Source organism: Oenanthe melanoleuca, chromosome Z (assembly GCF_029582105.1).
Source record: "Oenanthe melanoleuca isolate GR-GAL-2019-014 chromosome Z, OMel1.0, whole genome shotgun sequence".
Lineage (NCBI taxonomy): Eukaryota > Metazoa > Chordata > Aves > Passeriformes > Muscicapidae > Oenanthe > Oenanthe melanoleuca.
In genome coordinates this window covers 30,767,755-30,785,248 of record NC_079362.1, presented here as the reverse complement: position 1 = coordinate 30,785,248, position 17,494 = coordinate 30,767,755, and the positions used below count along the sequence as shown (strand labels likewise).

General features: G+C 37.5%; 1 protein-coding gene across 2 annotated transcripts in view; it reads left to right on the top strand.

Annotated features, from left to right (window-relative positions):
* The window catches only part of LNPEP (leucyl and cystinyl aminopeptidase), a 55,468-nt gene that overhangs the window by 36,203 nt on the left and 1,771 nt on the right, over positions 1–17,494 (top strand). For both annotated transcript variants that reach the window (XM_056513859.1, XM_056513860.1), the window contains 9 exons: positions 4,916–5,047; positions 7,749–7,880; positions 9,012–9,172; positions 11,626–11,714; positions 12,184–12,364; positions 13,069–13,225; positions 14,623–14,807; positions 15,459–15,620; positions 16,438–16,578. In XM_056513859.1, the coding sequence (XP_056369834.1) occupies positions 4,916–5,047; positions 7,749–7,880; positions 9,012–9,172; positions 11,626–11,714; positions 12,184–12,364; positions 13,069–13,225; positions 14,623–14,807; positions 15,459–15,620; positions 16,438–16,578 (1,340 nt within the window). The remainder of the gene's footprint in view (positions 1–4,915; positions 5,048–7,748; positions 7,881–9,011; positions 9,173–11,625; positions 11,715–12,183; positions 12,365–13,068; positions 13,226–14,622; positions 14,808–15,458; positions 15,621–16,437; positions 16,579–17,494) is intronic.

Here is a 17,494-nt window from a genome sequence, read left to right as displayed (position 1 = left end):
CAATACTACAGGGTCATCTACTGCTAGCAGTATATAATCCATATAATGATACAACAAAACCTTAGAAAACTGCTGTCACACCAGTTGTAAAGCACTTGCTGGCAGAAACTGACATGATAGGACTGTTTTTCTTTCCTTGTGGTAACATAATCCTGTGATACTTTTGTGTAGGTTCACTGCTGTTCAAGGTTGGTAATGAAAAAGTTAAACAAGGTGCAGTATCAGGGCGTAATGTAATTGTGAAAAACAATCCTTTAAGTCACTAACTAACATTCCCAATTTTCAGGTATCATTGCTGGATTAGGAATTCCAGGTTGCTGTGTGCTGTTAGTGCACTGATAGCCCTCAGATATTGTAATAGTCTCCGTTTGCCCATCACTTTGGAATCATAACTCTTAGGATGTTCCATTGGCTTGTAGGAGGAGCCATATTTCCCAGATCCAATTGTTCTTTGACCAGTTTTTGTATTTGTTGAGCCATTCCCCTCTGAGGGGCTACTGAGGAGTGCACCACAGAGGGGTATTAGTGTTCCATGTGAGTTTAAGTCTCGGATGCACATCAGTGGCCCCTTTTAAAAATTAGTTGTCAGTGTCAGTCCCATTGTGATAACAATCTCTTCCCACAATGTGCACGTAGTAGAAAGTGCATAGTTTGAGCTGTGCCTGTTTCCCTTGTGGCCCATAAGTGCCTTAGCTGACTGCTGTGGCATCTGCTGACCTCCGGTGCCTGTGATGATCTCTGATGGCCGTGACAAGGGCCAGGTGGGTTCACTGATGGTGGCTTTGTCAGCTCTGGTATGAATCCTGTAAAAAGACTTGTATCTACAACACAGGTTAGAAAAGGTTGCTGTATGGAAATAAATTCAGACCAGTAAATTTGAGGAGTGCCCGTGCTCCCAAAACCTCCAGTGCCTCTGTCAGCACAGACAGATGGTATCGATTGCACGTCTGGTAGTATAGGAAGTGGGATGAGTTGAGCAATGCATGATCCTGCTGGAATAGTGCAAGGTGCATTAGGAGTCCAAGCTATGATTTTTATTTCACCCCTAGAATCAGAGTTGATTATTCCTGGTAAAACAAAAAGTCCACTTTTAGATGATGCTGATCTCCTGAGTAACAATGCATGACATCTAAAAGGAAGGAGTCCATTTAAACCTGTAGGTATAAGGTGAACCAATGTCATTTATTGTGGTTGTGGCATCCCAACACTGCCTGTGGTCCCCCTGATGTTACTTGAGCTTGAGCTGTGTGGGTTTCCTGCCACTGGATCCTGTTTTGTTGTGGGGCACAGGATTCCAAGCCCATCTTCAAGTTTCCCTTCTGTGGCAGAGGTTTGCCATTTCATCATACTTAGAATGGCATTCATTGCTCCAGTGGTAACCTTTCTTGCATCTAGGGCATGGTTTACTAGGTTTTTGTTTCCTCATTTGTTGTTTGAGCATGTTTTTTCATATGACCTTCTGCTCCACAGTCAAAACATTTTAACTGTTGCCCTAGCAACTTGTAGCTGTTGAGCAAAGGCAGCTGCTAGTAAATCTGCTTTGTATTGTACTGTACCAACATGTGCACAAGCTTCGATAAAGTCATGTAAGGAAACTTCAGGTTTGTATTTAACTAGATCAAGTGCCTTGTGACAGTCAGGCTTAGCATTTTCATAAGCTAAGGAGTTTGAGTAAAACTTCTGCTACATCTGATAAATCAATTTGCCTTGTCACAGCTGTTTGCAAATGATCAATAAAAATAATGTAGGGCTATTGAGGTTCCTGCCAGGTTCAGCTTATTAACGTCTGGCACTCTTTTCAGAGTTCTTATAGTCAGCTATCTTACTTGGTTATATGTTTCTGGGGGCAGTCTTAATTCTTCTCTTATCATCGTCTGCTCCAGTCCCTGTCAAATGATCCCTTGTTATTGCAGCATTAGAAGTGTTTACCTTAGTCTGCGCTTGGTCTTCACAAAGCCCATTGTACTCTGTCCACCATAGAGAATATTGTGCTGCTGTCATAGTCGATTTAAATAAAGATTTCCAATCAGCAGGTAACATAACATAGCTCTCTGTGATGGCTCCTGTACATCTCAATGTATAGGAAGATTGCAACCCATTCTCTTTCATAGATTTTCTTAATTCTTTAACATTTCATGGAAAAGTTGCTTGTGTAGAGGCTGATTGCCTTGATAAGCTACAGGCAAAGGATGGAGCAATTCAACATCCCCTTGAAACAAACCTGTTTTTCTACAGTATCTAAAAAGTCAGGGAGCAGCCAAAATTCTGTCATGAAGGGCTGCTTTGGCACCTTTGCATCAGTAGATGGTGCTGCAGTCATAATTTTCAACTGTTGCGAGTATAGAGTACAAATCACAGATATTTTTTCTCCAAGTTCACTTTCTTTTACCTCTGAAGTGGTCCCCTCCACATGCAAAACAAGCAAATTAGAGGGGGAGCATCTGCTGGAGAATTTACAGCTGGGAGTACTGTGTCTTTGGAGTTACGAAAAGTTTACTATGCAGAATACATACTTTTCCATGTTATAAATTCATCTGAGTTAATCTCAGGTGCACATGTTTGACGTGCTTTTAAAGCATCCCTCCACTCACTTCCAGTGATCGAGATCATAGGAGCCTTTAGGGGGGTACCTGGCACAGTTAGTTTTCACCCATATAAGGAGTTGTATTAGTTTCTTTTCCTGGATTTCAAGATTTTGCTCTTTTGCTATATGTAATAAGCAGTTTTTATGGAAGGCTTCTAGTTTAGAAATATACTGTTGCAGGAAAGGACTGTATCACTAACTTGCTTATTAGCCAGCAATGAAAGGACATCCTCAGCGATCCTTGAAGCTCACCATTGGTGCAGTCAGGATGTGCTGCTGATCCAGGATTGCCTTAGAAGATTGTATGTCTCCTCTTCAAGGAGACATATGTGAAATGGAGACATATGTGAAAGAAGCACTGTCCCCATTCATGGTATAACCAGAGACGTTTATTAAAAGTGTCCATAGCTTTTATAATATCTTCGCCATCGAGTTAGAATAGCATGAGCTGGAAAGCTCATAGTGTAACTGTTAATAGGCTTGCTAACCAATAATATTCGTGATCAATTCCCTAATTGCAACATCAGACTTTTCTCTCAAAGGTAAATGCTTATATAATAATTCTTTCCGCAAACTGCGGTGCACCTGCTGGTGGTTACATTTTTTTAAACTTTGTTACATCTTTGCTGCCTTGACTGAATAGACTTTTCTTTCCAGCTAAATGCTTTTTGTTCTCTGAATTACAACTTCCCTTTGTTTTCTTTCCCCACATGAGGTAACTCCTGTCTTCCCATCATCATGGTACTTGCTTGTTTTTGAATCAGTATGGGTTTCAGGAATGAGCGGACCTGGCATAAAAGTATCAAATGGTCCACCACAAAGGATTCTGATAGCCTTGAGTTACATTTAGTACAAAGCACTGCTCCCACTGGCACTTCTGTTTACATATATAGCTGAAGGATAGAATATTTCTGATAAAATAATTTAGCGATTATTTACAAACTCACTCATGTAGTAAGTGACTTAGCTTTTCAGACACTGGAAAACATAATGGATTCAAATTTGGTGTCTGTTCTCCTGGGAAAGCATATCAACTCCTGCTATAAAACTTTATTGTTACTGAGAATGACAGGCAGATAAAAAAAGGTCAGTGGAATTAAATGTAGAGGGTAGTGGAGAGACTAATTTTGCATTCTGGATAAATATATTTCCAAGGAGAGGAAATACTTTAGCCCTGAAATAAACTTCTAGGAGTGTTTATGTCTTAGTCATGGGATTAAACACCTGGTTTATGCCGACTGTGTTCTACCTGACAGAATGTGTTCTTCTCAGCATTCTGAAGAAGTGTGAGTTTTGAGGTCTTAACTCACACTTATTAGTATTAAGAAACTTGAGTTGCTAACCTGGTCCAGTAGAATTCTTTTACAGCACTGAATGTTTCAAAACTTTTCATGTGGCCTAGTTTGGTTGTTTGGTTTCATTGTCACCAAAAGTACGTAGCCAATCTGCTTCTTGGCTGCATATGTGCTGAGAGTGGGACACAAAAGTAATGTCCTTTTTTAGCAAGGACACATTTAACATATGTGTACTTCATTCCAAAAGCTGTGTCATAAGCTGCCTTGACCAAAATCTCATTTCATTATTTGATGGTGCCAGAATGTGTTTTGGTAAAAATAAAAGACATCACCCAGAACTTCTCCATTCAAGAATAACCTTAACATTTTAAACTTTAACAGTTATTTTTATTGTATTTCACAGAGGGGTTTTGTGAGGTTATTATTGTTGTTGTTGTTATTGTTGAGTTTTTTACTGTATGGAGAATTGTTTTCTTGCCATGATGAAGTGAAATGGACAAATACCAATATAGATCAGCTTCTTTTCAGTGTTTGGGGTTTTCTTTATCTGGTACCAATGTATTAAATTCAAATATCCTCATTCTGGAAAAAAAATAAGTGAGAGGCTTTGGTAATCACTAGATAAGGTGCTGTTTACATTCTCCCAAACATTACTGTAGTAAATAATTTCTCTAGACTTCATGCTTAAAGTGCATGAAAGTCATATTTTTATATTCCCTGCTGCCTGTAAATGAACTGAGAACAGTGGTCAGCCAAATGAGAAATTTGACATACACTTATTTAGAGGGTGCATTTTTGTCTAGTGCTAATGGCACACTTGCCTGAGACAGGCTTAAAGCTCTGTATAATAATGCAAACTCAGAAGTGAGATTCCATTGCTAATATGTGTCAGGGAAATAGTAGCTTTTAAAATTGATAAACTGTCAGTTCTTTTGCTGCCTAGAGCAATGGAGAAGCAAAGCAGAGACCACTTTTATTTTTCTGCTTGACATGTATGTTTCAGGTTCCTAAACAGCAAAAAATATTTCTCTTCTAGGATGAAGATTTCCTTAATTTAATTTTCAAGGCTATGATGAAGGATGTCTTGAATTCTTCACATCCAGTCTCTTCTGCTGTTCAGTCTTCAGAGCAAATCGAAGAAATGTTTGATGCTCTTTCTTATATCAAGGTAACTATAAAAACATTGCAAAATATTTGGATAGTGATACATTAGCTATTGAAAATATAAATGTGGAATCACAAGTAAATACTTAAACAATGCAGGATTTCTCAATTATGTTTTTAAGCATCTATGTAGCATTTAATTAGGAAAATATTATCTGTATTTGTGGCCTTACTTACCATCTTGTTGAACGCTTGAGCACAAAATCTAATACTCATGAAGATGTGAGAGGGGAACCAATAGGTAAAACAACATAAACAGTTAGGCATATATTCTTCTGAGAGTAGACTATAACAAGTTTAAAGATTAAAAAAAGAGTAAAAAAACACCAAAGTAATCACTCAATCTTATATTCTCCCTGGTATAAAAAAAAAAACAAAAAAAAAAAAACAGTATTTTAGAAATACCCTGTGCTGGAAGCTTGCCTCTGAATGCAAATTATTTTACTGCATATTCTGGTTGTTTGAAACATAATTATTTCTAATGTCAAGTGGGAGTTGTGTGTGAGGCTTATGTTACTAAAGCATCTCAGTGCCTTGCTTAAAAATGCATGAGAGAGGAAATACCTGTATTCGCAAAATTTTTATTCACATTGTCTCAGGTTTTACATACCAGATTTTGGTAGTGTTGAGGAAAGCCTTTTGTTTGTTTATTTTGGATTAGCTGCCACTTCTTTCCATCACTATCTTGTATTTTCATCTAATTAGAAATCATGGGGACAGCTGTTTTCTGCTAGAAACTAGTCAAATGCCATCTTTTCCTCTGCTGAGTGGAATGCAGTTCCCATGACAGTCTTGGTTTGTTTCCTCTGACTTTGTTTTGCAAGTCTCAACTGGTCAACACCTGTCGTCTGACATTCTTGAATAGTCTGGGATGCCAGATAGATCTACAGTAGTGATGTGCTTCCGTTTATTTTGGACTCTGTTTTCTCACCTGCAAGAACAGATGTGTGTGATTTCCAGGTTACCTTGGTTGACAAATGAATTTGGGTTCTCTCCTTTTATCGAAAGGCATGGCTGTTGTTTCATGCTTCAGAGGTGCTGTCTAAAGTAATTCCCTTTTTGGTGAACTTCTGGAAGCTATGCGTTTGGCACAATTACGTCTGTAGCCAAATAACTTTAGAAATACAAATTCGTCTTTGATTGAAATGTCTCTATATAATTTTAGTGGAAAAGTTCCCTAACTGATTGGAGTTTCATTAAATTAGTATAACATTATATTTGGAGAATTATTTTATTACTTCATTGCTACTAATAAGTGTGTGCACATTTCAAATAGAATTGTACCAATCTACACCTTTAAGAGCTGACCAAAACGGGTTTTGCACGTTGTCAGAAATAGTGTTCTCACAGCTGCTTTCTGTGTTGCAGAGGATTTTATTCCATAGCTTTTTCTTCATGCATGAAGTTTTTGTATTCTGCTACTCTTGTCCCTATAGGTTAGGTGGAGTTCCTGGCAATTCAAGTGAAAAAACACTTGCAATGTAGTCCCTTATAAGCAAAGGGTTGTCTGTTACTGAATTGTACAACAGAATTTATTTTACTGGGCTGCCAACTGACACAGATGAGTGGGTGACCTCTACATTCTGTCTGGAACAGGAGTAATTGTACAATTTTATTTTTAGTCTGACTGTTTTGCATACTGTCAAGAAACCTAACACCCATAGGTTGGACAAGATCCATCTGCAACAACAGAGGGTATGGAAGGATATGACAGTAGGAAAAACAAAGGAGCAGTGCTGTAGGTTAAGTATGGATACGGGAGAGGAAATTGTGTCCGTATTATCAAAAACTGTTGTAAGGGCTACTCCTGACTTTTGATGAGTAGGGAATTACCAGGCAGCCTTAAGTTTCAGATACAGTGTTACTCCTGTTCCAGAACTTGAGTTTGGAATGTGTGAGAACAATGAATTATCTTTCTAAGATTTTCTCCTTTACTTGTTTCTTTCCTAGAAATAGTACCAAAACTGTAAAGTGCACCTTTAAACAATTCTTGATCTATGGCTGCTCATCTGTGTTCAGTTCTAGAGCATGCAAATCCTCAGGCAATTTACTTATTTGTGGCTTTGACATAGAAACATTCACAGCCCTTTTGATACTAAAACTCAGTTGCTGCTATTTTTCTTTATTTACAAGACATAGGTTATTTAAACACATAAAAATGTACTTGTTTTTCTTGTTCTATCATTTTTAAAATTCCAGCTTGCCAAGTGGTAGTGTTATCTCATCTTTTTCCTGTGTTTTTAGGTTTTTAATATAACTGCACATCGTGTGACTGTTAAACACTGACTCATAAGTGCTATTCTGTACCATACAGATTAGTATTGGTAATGAAAAGTGGCAGCCAGCAGAGACATAGCAGGAAGAAGGCAATATTTTAAAGATTATGTTAATTGGAAAAAATAACATATTCTACCAGTCTATTTTTTACTTGTAGTTTGAGCATTTAAATATTTTTCTTTTCCAAAGAAGCTAGGAAAGATTTTCAAATGGCATTAGCTTTTTCTGAACTGTATCTGGAATTTATGAAATAGTAAAAGAGTATTTTTCAAAGGCAACTGAGTATGGTTGAAGGATATTACTGGAATAAGATCTGCCAGCTTCTGACTTACTCCTGTACTGTGAAAGAGCTAAAATATGCATATGCTTAAAAAAGTTCTATAACTTCAATTTACTGATTCATTTTATTTTTTTTCTTCTCCCTACAGGGGGCTTCCCTTCTTTTGATGCTGAAGCATTATCTCAGTAAGGATGTTTTCCAAGCTGGCATTGAGGTATACTTGCATAATCACAGCTACGGAACTGCTCAGAGCGATGATCTGTGGGACAGCATGAATGAGGTATCCATCTTTGACACACGGTTCTTATTTTCTTTTTTTTTTGTTCTCCACTTCTCTGAGAGTATCATAAGTTTGTTGTTTTTTTTTTCTTTTTCCTTGTTCATGAAAAAAATAGGATATTGGACTTCAGGTAAATACTCAGAATTTTTTGCTCATCCTATTCCAAAGTTCTCTTGTATAGATAGATTACTGAAACTTCTAGGCCTACATTGAGTATCATCCCAAAAAAAGCACTATGAGTGGGTATGTACTGCTATGCATGTCCATCCAGTATGGACATATCCTCTCTAGAATTACATGGATAGTGTGTTAAGACCAGAATGAAAGTAATAAAATTCTGGATAAGATTTAGTTTCAAGGGATAGTTAAATCCAACCAAGCAGAGGTCTTGGGTTACTCTCTACTAGTGTAACTTTGTGGTAGCATCCGTTTTAACAAGTGCAATGAAATTTTAGGAAAGCAGACTGTACAGGTAGCTCTCAAAGTGTAAGGCAGGCATAAGGCTGTGTCTAATTGTAAAATGAGTGTGAAGGGCTTAGGAAAGCAAGGCAGAAGAGAGTGAGGACTAGAGTCATCAGTTCTGTGGGGGTCCAAGAGGCTAGGGAAAGGAAGTGGAGAGACTGGACAAAGACGGGGGAAAGACGGAGGGTCCAGGGAACTGCAGGCCTCTTGGCCTGAACTGAGTGCCGGGGAAGGTCATGGAGCAGATCATCTTTATTGCCATTACATAGTACATACAGGACAATCAGTGAATCAGGTCCAGGCAGCATGGATTTAGGAGGCACAGGTCCTGCCTAACCAACCTGGTCTCCTTTTATGACTAGATGACCCACCTGGTGGTTGAGGAAAAGGCTGTGGGTATTATCTGCCTGACCTTCAGCAGGGCCTTTGATACTGTCTCTCATGGCATTTTCCTGGAAAAGCTGGCAGTTCATGGCCTAGGCAGGTGCACTCTTCGTTGGTTTAAAAACCAGCTGCACAGCCAGGCCCAGAAAGTGGCGCAAATTTAAAGTTCACTGTCAGAGTGATTGTTTACAGATGCGGAATCATGCTACCACTTAATTGGTAACTTAAGAAAGTTAAGTATTCTCCATTTTCTATTTTCTTGTTATGTTATGATTGTTTTTACAGATTACCAATGGAACATTAGATGTAAAAAAAATGATGAAGACTTGGATTGGGCATAAAGGATTTCCTTTAGTCACTGTTGTCCGAAAGGGAAAGATTATTTCAGTACAACAAGAGAAATTTTTGTATCGTGTGGAACCAGAGAATTGGACATCAGATGCAAGGTTATTTCCTTCTTAATACTTTTTATCCGTTAAAAGCAGGCTACTGTCTTAGACCTTGTACATCTTCCTTACTTGTATTCAGTTTTTTTAGTGTTTACTTGGAAGGCAGGTAGTAATAGAGAATTCAGCACAGAAATGCACACATCTAGTATCTGCCTAAAGGTCCATGTCTGTTTCCACTGAGGCAACTGGTAAAAATCAGTGACACCCTTTATAATCTCAATTTCTTACATGCATAATTTCCCTGAAGCTTTTAAGCTTGACATCATGAGTTAGTTTTCAATAGCAAAAGGCAGATCTCTTAAGTAAAGGTTTCTCTACATTTACGGAAGTTTTGTGTGTTTAGCAAGACTGAAGAAAGGCAGGTTGTAGAAGTTCTACAGAAGTTACAGATACATGGATCCTGTCTTAAAGCTTGCCCTTCTTACTTCCAAAATTCAGTGTATACCTTGGGCTTTGCTACAAGGAGGTAGAAAAGCTAGAATCAGTGCTTTCTTGGCTTCGAAATTTTAAAATTACACTACTGCATGACAGCAAATGACTGAATATATGACCGAGGCAATATCCATTGTACCAAAACCTAAAAGGAAGTACATATGCAAATACTGAAGAAGCAATGGTGTAGCAGTTGGTAATTTTAAAATTTTGTTTCCTTCAAATGTAACTTACCTCAACAGTGTCTTCTAACAAAAATATGTAAGTGTGAATTTTTTTGAATTTTCTGTTTTTGCTGAGTTGTTTGAGGTTTTAACAGGAGCTGAGTTCATTTCATCATCTTGCAGAAAACGAGGTCTGTGAAAGAGATTTGTTTTTTGAAATATGGGAATTTAGAGGGCCCTGTTTTATTTTTGTTATGCAGAGAAAGAAAAGCTAAGTAATTTTTAAGCTAAGTAATTTCTGTTTCTAATTGAAGTAAATTTGGGGCATGCATGAAAGGGTTTTGAAAAAGAGCACCCTGCGTGAGTCATTCATAGAGGCGGTCCCTCTCAAAATCAGATTAATATGTGCAGCTTTTCATCCCACTCAGATTTGTGTTTTTCTCTAAATATCTAAGTCCTTACTGTCATTATGAGCCTCCTTAGCATTTATTCTTCCAGTTTGCAGTTCACTTAAGAATGTCTTTGTGGTGTGCAATTAATTATGGTTTCTACACCATGATTTGGAATTTGAGTCTTGTACTTGGATCATTTTTAAATTTTAGTTAACTTGTAAAAGATCAGAAAAAAAATGTTGGATTCAGGTAAAAATAATACTGGATGAATTTCTGATGCAGCCGGAGATTTACTGTCTGTATGAGTTTGGACAAACAAGCTGGGAAAGAAGTACTAGGAGAAGTGGAGTCCATCAGGGACTAGTGTGGTTTAAGATCTTCATTGGTGATCTACACAGTGAGATCAAGTTCCCCCACAGAGAATTTGTATATGACAGCAAGCTGAGTGGTGCATTTGGTGTGCCTGGGGGAATGGGTGCCATCCAGAGGAATCTGTACAAACTTGAGCAGTGGGCCCTTGGTCAGGGCAGCCCCTGGTTTCAGCACAGGCTGGGGGATGAACAAACCAGAGCAGTCTTGCAATGGAGAACTTGGCAGGATTGGTGATACTGGACACAGGCTAACTGTGTGTGTTCACAGCCCAGAATTCCAATTATATTTTGGGCTGCATCCAAAGCAGCATGGGCAGCAGGGGAAGGAGTGGATTCTGTCCCTCTGCTCCACTCTGTTGCGACCTCACCTGGAACCCTGCATCCAGCTCTGGGGTCCCAGCACAGGAAGGACATGGACCTGTTGGAGTGAGTCCAGAGTAGGTTCACAAAAACAATCAGATGGACAGAACACGTCTCCCATACAAGGACAGATAGTTTGGGTTGCTCATCCTGGCAAGCAAAAGGCTCTGGTGTGACCTCACTGCATTCTTTCAAGTACTTAAAGGAAAGATCAGGACAGATTTTTAGCAGGTTCTGTCTTGATAAGACTGGGAATAATGTTTTTAAAATAAAGAGGGTAGATATAGACAAGATATAGGGAATAGTATTTTTACAGTAAGGGTGGTGAAACAGTGGCACTGGTGGCCAAGAGAGGTGGTCAGTGTCCCATCCCTGAAAATATTCAGGGCCAGGTTGGATGGGACTCTGATCATCTTCATGATCTAGTTGAAGATGTCCCTGCTCATTGCAGGGGAGCTAGATGACCTTAAAAGTTCTCTTTGAACCTAATCTGTTCTGTAAAATTTACCCATTTCTCAATGTGGTGGGATTAAAAAATATAATTTTTATGCATGTGCATTTATTCTTTCATCATATTCTGATTATATAAGTGAGATTTATACTTTATTATTTTACACAGCATTCAGTTATTCTAGTGTTATTAGTATACAAACGTGCTTAAATTAAAACAAACCATTCAAGGGAGATAATATGTATATAACATGTCAGTAAACATTTGTTTTCCTTTGCAGTTACCTGTGGCATATTCCTCTCACTTACATAACAAATAGGTGCAACTTCACCCATTGTACTAATGCCTATTTACTGGATCAGAAGTCAGGTATGTGACTAAAAGCTTCAGTAGCAAATTACTTAAATATTACAGATAAGTAATTATGATTTCAGAGATCTGGTGCGAAGTACTGCCAGTTTGCTGAAATGTTAGGAAGTGACTTTCCACTGAAATGTTTATTTTATATAATTGTGTAGGAAAATATTGTATTTGGAGGTAGGTGGGGCTGTTTGAAAGAACGACAAGACAAAAGGAGAAAAATTAACTGATGCAACTCGGGGCAGACTGTGACAATGTTCGTTCAATCAGATATAGGAAGAGGGATGAGGAAGTACAACCTCAAATTTTTGAGCTGTCTGTCGAAACATTCATCCTGGCTTTTCCTTCTTCAGTGTAGGGGGAAATAGTGTGAAAGAATTTACTGTCTTTCTGGAACTAGTCTACTTCATAGACTTTGATTTGAACAGATGGTTGTTAAATGTTTGTTTCTGCTGATAACATACTGTTTGTCCACTAGCTGTCATTGAACTTCCAGAAGAGGTGGAATGGGTAAAATTCAATGTGGACATGAACGGCTATTACATAGTACACTATGCTGAAGACTGGAAAACACTGATTGATCTGTTGAAAAAAAACCACACTGCTCTGAGTCCTAAAGACAGAGCAAATTTGATCAACAATATCTTCAACCTTGCACGGTAAGACTTCTGTATTGGAAAAGGTATTTAATATGTGTTTCAAGTTTTGTCCAAGTCAGAGAAGATCATATTTAGTTTCTAGAGACAACTGCTTTAGAGAAAGTTTAATTCAGTCTTCAATAGGCTTGTTAAAACTGTTCACTGATGCTCTAGATGTTATCTGCCTCATCTTAATAGCATCATCTATTTATTTGGATCACAGAGAGCCACATGATAGTTTCCATTTCTGGAAGACATTGTTTTCTTTAGTGTCCAGTAATCTATCTGCTAGACGGTTTTCCTGTACTCTAGTGCTTCACTTTAGAAAAGTAAGCTATTTCCCTCTTAAATTTTTACTGGTGCCCTCTCTTGTGTTTCACTACCACGCTCAGAGCAGGTGAGGCTGACCATTATGGATAGTCTCTTTGGAAGCTGCTGTTCTATCCGAGTACCCTTATTTATGATGAATATTTTCAGACGTCCTTGCTGCACTTCCTTACTCATTTTCAATTTTTGTTAACTGAAGGCATGTTAGTGGCCATTGTTGCTTTGTTATAATCTCACTGAAGTTAAAATATGAAAATTTCCACATGTAAATTGTTTATGTCACTCTCTCTATTCACTTCCCTCTCTGTTACTGTAATGGAAAGCATCAGCTGTGATTTGTTTCAGGAATTGCTTTTGTTTTGCAATCCATTTTAACGTTTGTGTTCATTGGCCCATAGTCTAGGAAGAGAGTCTCTGGAAAAGGCCTTTCAATTGATTGATTACCTCAATGAAGAGAACAGCACTGCACCACTTACTCAAGCTTTGTTTCAGCTGAGTCTTATATACAGCCTTTTAGACAAAAAGGGTGAACAACAACTGGCAGCACGGGTCATGGTATGTCTTAGTTTTTCATAAATTATAATTTTGAATAATTAGCTATAATGTTCTTTATAGTTACATGCTCTTTTTACATGTTGACTGCTGAACATAGTCTTCAGTTTCACTAAGCTGGACGGTGATTCAAGAGAGTTGGCAGTTTGCCAACTTCTTCTAATGATCTCTTACCAAAATGCTACTTTTTGGTCCAGCTTCTTCCCCTCTCCTTCTCCTGTTTCCATACCATACCCATATGCCCCAAAATATTTTGTAGGGAGTGTGGTGCAGTAGGAGCACAGTGATGTCCGGGGCTATCTTAAAGTGCCCATACAGGTCAATTTAATACAAATATGTAATTGAACATATTCCATGCACCTTTATTGCACAGAAAAGTTATTTTCAAAAGTTAGAGTGGCTGGAGATTGTAGATCTAGTTGCTTTGTAGAGATACAGGAGAATAAACCAGAACCGTTTTCTGTAAAAATAGAAACACAAGTATGGTTGTCATAGTCCTGTTCTAGTTGTGTGATAGAGTAATACAATACAGTTCTACAGACTTGACAGTGAAATCAATATTGTAGGTTCTGTTCTTGATGAGTATATGTCTTTCATTTCTCTGTACTTTCATTTTATGGAGCTTCTTCTCCATTTTCATTTACTGGTTTAAAATGAACTTTGCTGCTTTATGGTGTAAAAATGTGAGTAAAAGGGTTTAGTCTATAAGAAAATTATAATATTATTAGATAAAATAGCAGATGTTTTTTCTTTATGATAGGTAGAGATAATCTGTGTTTGCTTAAAGAAACATAAGAAAAAAGTGCACTATTTTAATTTTCGCAAAGTTGCTATGTATCTGCTATAAACAGCCTGAGCTCTGTTTTGCAATGCAGTGTCTATGCAGTTTTATTTCAGTTCCAGAAGTTTCAGCTGAGTTGTGGTAGTTGATCAGGCATCCAGCTGTGGTTTTGGCAAGCTGCAGAACAGTAAAATTGAAGGGTGTTCAGCCTAGAGACATATAGAAGTTGTTTCTCTGTGCTAAATGAAGTCATATTTACTGTGATTTGGTGAAGTTATAAGCAATTGAACTTACAGAAGTTGTAGTACAATGAGATTGTAAGCTGATTATGAGCAAGTCTGAGCCATGGCTCAAAGAGTAGTCTCTGGTTTTTAGGTGCAATGGAAAGATGTAACCTGGCCCATCTTTCAGATTTATGTGGTATCTGTTACTTATTCCTACAGTTGAGAAATACCATGTGTAAGTTGGAATAAATAGATGAAAAACTACTATGTTTATCTTCCACATTTTGAAAGCTCAACCTTTTTTTTTTTTTTCTTTCTTATTTTAAACTGATTTTATATCTAGAAAATCCTCTTGGAAGGAATTAGCTATTGCTAGTAACTTTTTCCTCCTTTAGCATAGGATAGAGCACTTGCTTGGAGATAAAATTGATCAACAGCACTGGACAGATGATGGGACCCTGTCTGAACGAGAGCTCCGGTCAGCACTGCTATCTTTTGCCTGCACTCATGATATAAGAAACTGTAGAACAACTGCTGCCAAGATGTTTGAGACATGGATGAAGTCTAATGGAACAATAAGGTACCACAAAAACTGAGCTTCCACTTCTTTTACCCATCTGTTTTTCTGTTACATTGTATTTGGGAAAAACACCCCAAAAACAAACAGAACAATCGAAAAAAAAAAAAAAGCCCCACCACACCACCTACCACGACTGACTTCATACTGATAAAGAATGTGATTCTGTCTTGAACTGTTTCATGTGTGGAAGTAATTGGTGTTTCACAATGAGGATGTCTGCTAGATTTTGTCTCCAGTCTCATTAAGTTCAGCTGCAAAACCAGCCATACATTTTCTTTTATCTGCCTTTCCTGAGCTGCATGCTGAAAGAAGATTATTTAGTGGCAAAGCCAAAGCCCACTTTTTAATCCACTGCTGTGGATTCATGTGTATTTCGAGCCATAGAAAATTTGCAATTTTGTGTACAATTTACTTTGTTTTCATGTGGCTAAATGCTTTGCTTTTTCATAGTGACTGAAAGTATTAGATCGGCATGAATTCAGTCAAGTCAAATCCTAATCATGCCAATTGCTACAGAATCAAATTGTTCCAAAGAGAGGGATTTACTTCAAGTTAATATTTTAATTTGGTGACTTCTTTTTTCTTTCCTCGGGTGAGTGTTTTTGTGCCCCCTATGTTTATTTGTTTCGTTGCTTTTGGTTTTCTCTGTAGTCTGCCTAGTGATGTTATGAAAGCCATATTTGCAGTTGGAGCCAAGTCTAACGATGGCTGGGAATTCCTCCTGAAGATGTACTTCAGTTCAGTTTCTGAAGCAGAGAAAAGCAAAATGATTGAAGCCTTGGCCAGCACAGAAGATGCCAGAAAGCTAATCTGGTATGAAGGAGCCAAAAAGTTGTATGCTATGTAAATTACAAGTGATAAAATCTTCTTGGAAAAGTTTTGCCTTTTTTCTATTGTTAAAAAAATTTCTGATTGCTAAAGAAAATCCATCTAAATTTTTTGTACAGGCTTCCATACACATGAAGAACCTGATATTTTTCACTCAAAAATGACATGTGTAACAGATCCACACAAAAAACCAAGTTCTGAATATGAATAGAGAGAAAAGAATTAAACTTAAAGGCTTTGCACTGCTGGTAACACGAAATTTCAGATTTTGCAGTGCAGGTAACAAAATTGCAGGCAATTTTATAGAACCTTAAAAGATTGATATATATTTATAATCAAAGTAATAATTAGTTGAGGTATATTTTTTTGTTTGGATTTTTTTCCCCTCTTCTTTTTTCCATTCCTTTCTTTGGGTAAAGATTTGACTTTACATTATGTTCCTCTCTGTAGACTTAATACTGCAAGGAGAATGCAAACTTGTCCTGATAATTTAGTCTTCAGCTTCCCTGTCTTTCCTCTTCGATCTATTGTTTTTCTTTTACAAGTTATTAGAATTTACTTTTCCAACACCAGTGAAAATTTAGGTGCTTGGATTAGAGCTAAGGTCACTCTTCTGATTTCTGAAAATTAAAGCTAAGTAAATACAGTTATTGAAATAAAATGTAACATTGATTTCTTCCAGATGTCAGAAGTTGTTTGCTTGATGTATTATATCATCTTTGCCATCTTATTGAGGACTTTCAGGAAACCCATGTGAACAGACTTTTTTTTTCTGTCTCTTAGCATATGCTTTGTCTCCTAGGCTAATGAAGAACAGTCTTGAAGGAGAAATCATCAGGTCACAGGAGCTCTCACATATCATAGCAACTGTTAGCCAGAGTTTGCCTGGATATTTGCTGGCCTGGGACTTCGTCAAAGAGAACTGGGAAAAACTTACACGAAAGTAAGGTTTTTGATGCAGCTGAAACTTTCAAACTCACAGTGGCAAAAGCACCTGTTTGTTTCTTTCAAACATGACAATAAATAGTGACATTCATATAAGAAGATTAATATTAAAATTCTAAATAATGTTTTAAAATCAGAGTACAGAGTACAAATATAACTTGCTATGTAAAATTTGAAGTCTCAGCAATTGTTCTAGAGCCTCAGAGTAATGCTAAACAATCTCAATTTTTCTTGGAAGGTTGCTGTCTCTAGGATGATTGGTTCAGTTGCAAGATATTTATGTGGATCAAATGGATGCAAAAGGACATCCAGGGAATTAATTCAGCATTTATTGTTTCTGAATTGTCACAGCACTCCTAAAACCAAATAATCAAAATATCCCACTTGCTTCAGAAATATGGTGTCTTTCACTGGCCTTGAAGGGTAACTAGCAGGAAAGCTAGCCCCCACAAGTCTTCAAAAAGCCAACATACTAGAAACTTCTGTTTCTGAATCCCAACTTTGATTTTAAACAATTGCATGCTGCTAAAAATGTTTCTCCTTGTGAAAACTTCTGCTCTAGCAAGTTCTTCATAACTAATATTACAGTTACCTTGCTTGAAAGAAAGCCTGGTGGCAAGTTCAGTTCTGGTAAAGCTTTAGAACAGATACATACCACAAATAGAGATCTTGATATTCACTGTGTGGTGTCCTCAGTTCTTTACTCTTTTATCTGTGATAGGAGTTTGAAAATTTTCCATGGATTTTGCTCTGACATTATATTTTTAGAGGGAATAGGGAGCTAGAGGCTTAGATTTCTAAGTCCATATACTTCTTTTGAAAACTAAGGTATGTAATTGGAATGTAAGGTATTGAATTTAAATGCTTTTAATATTTTCTAAGTTCTAAACAAAAAGGTAGAAATAGTAGAAAAG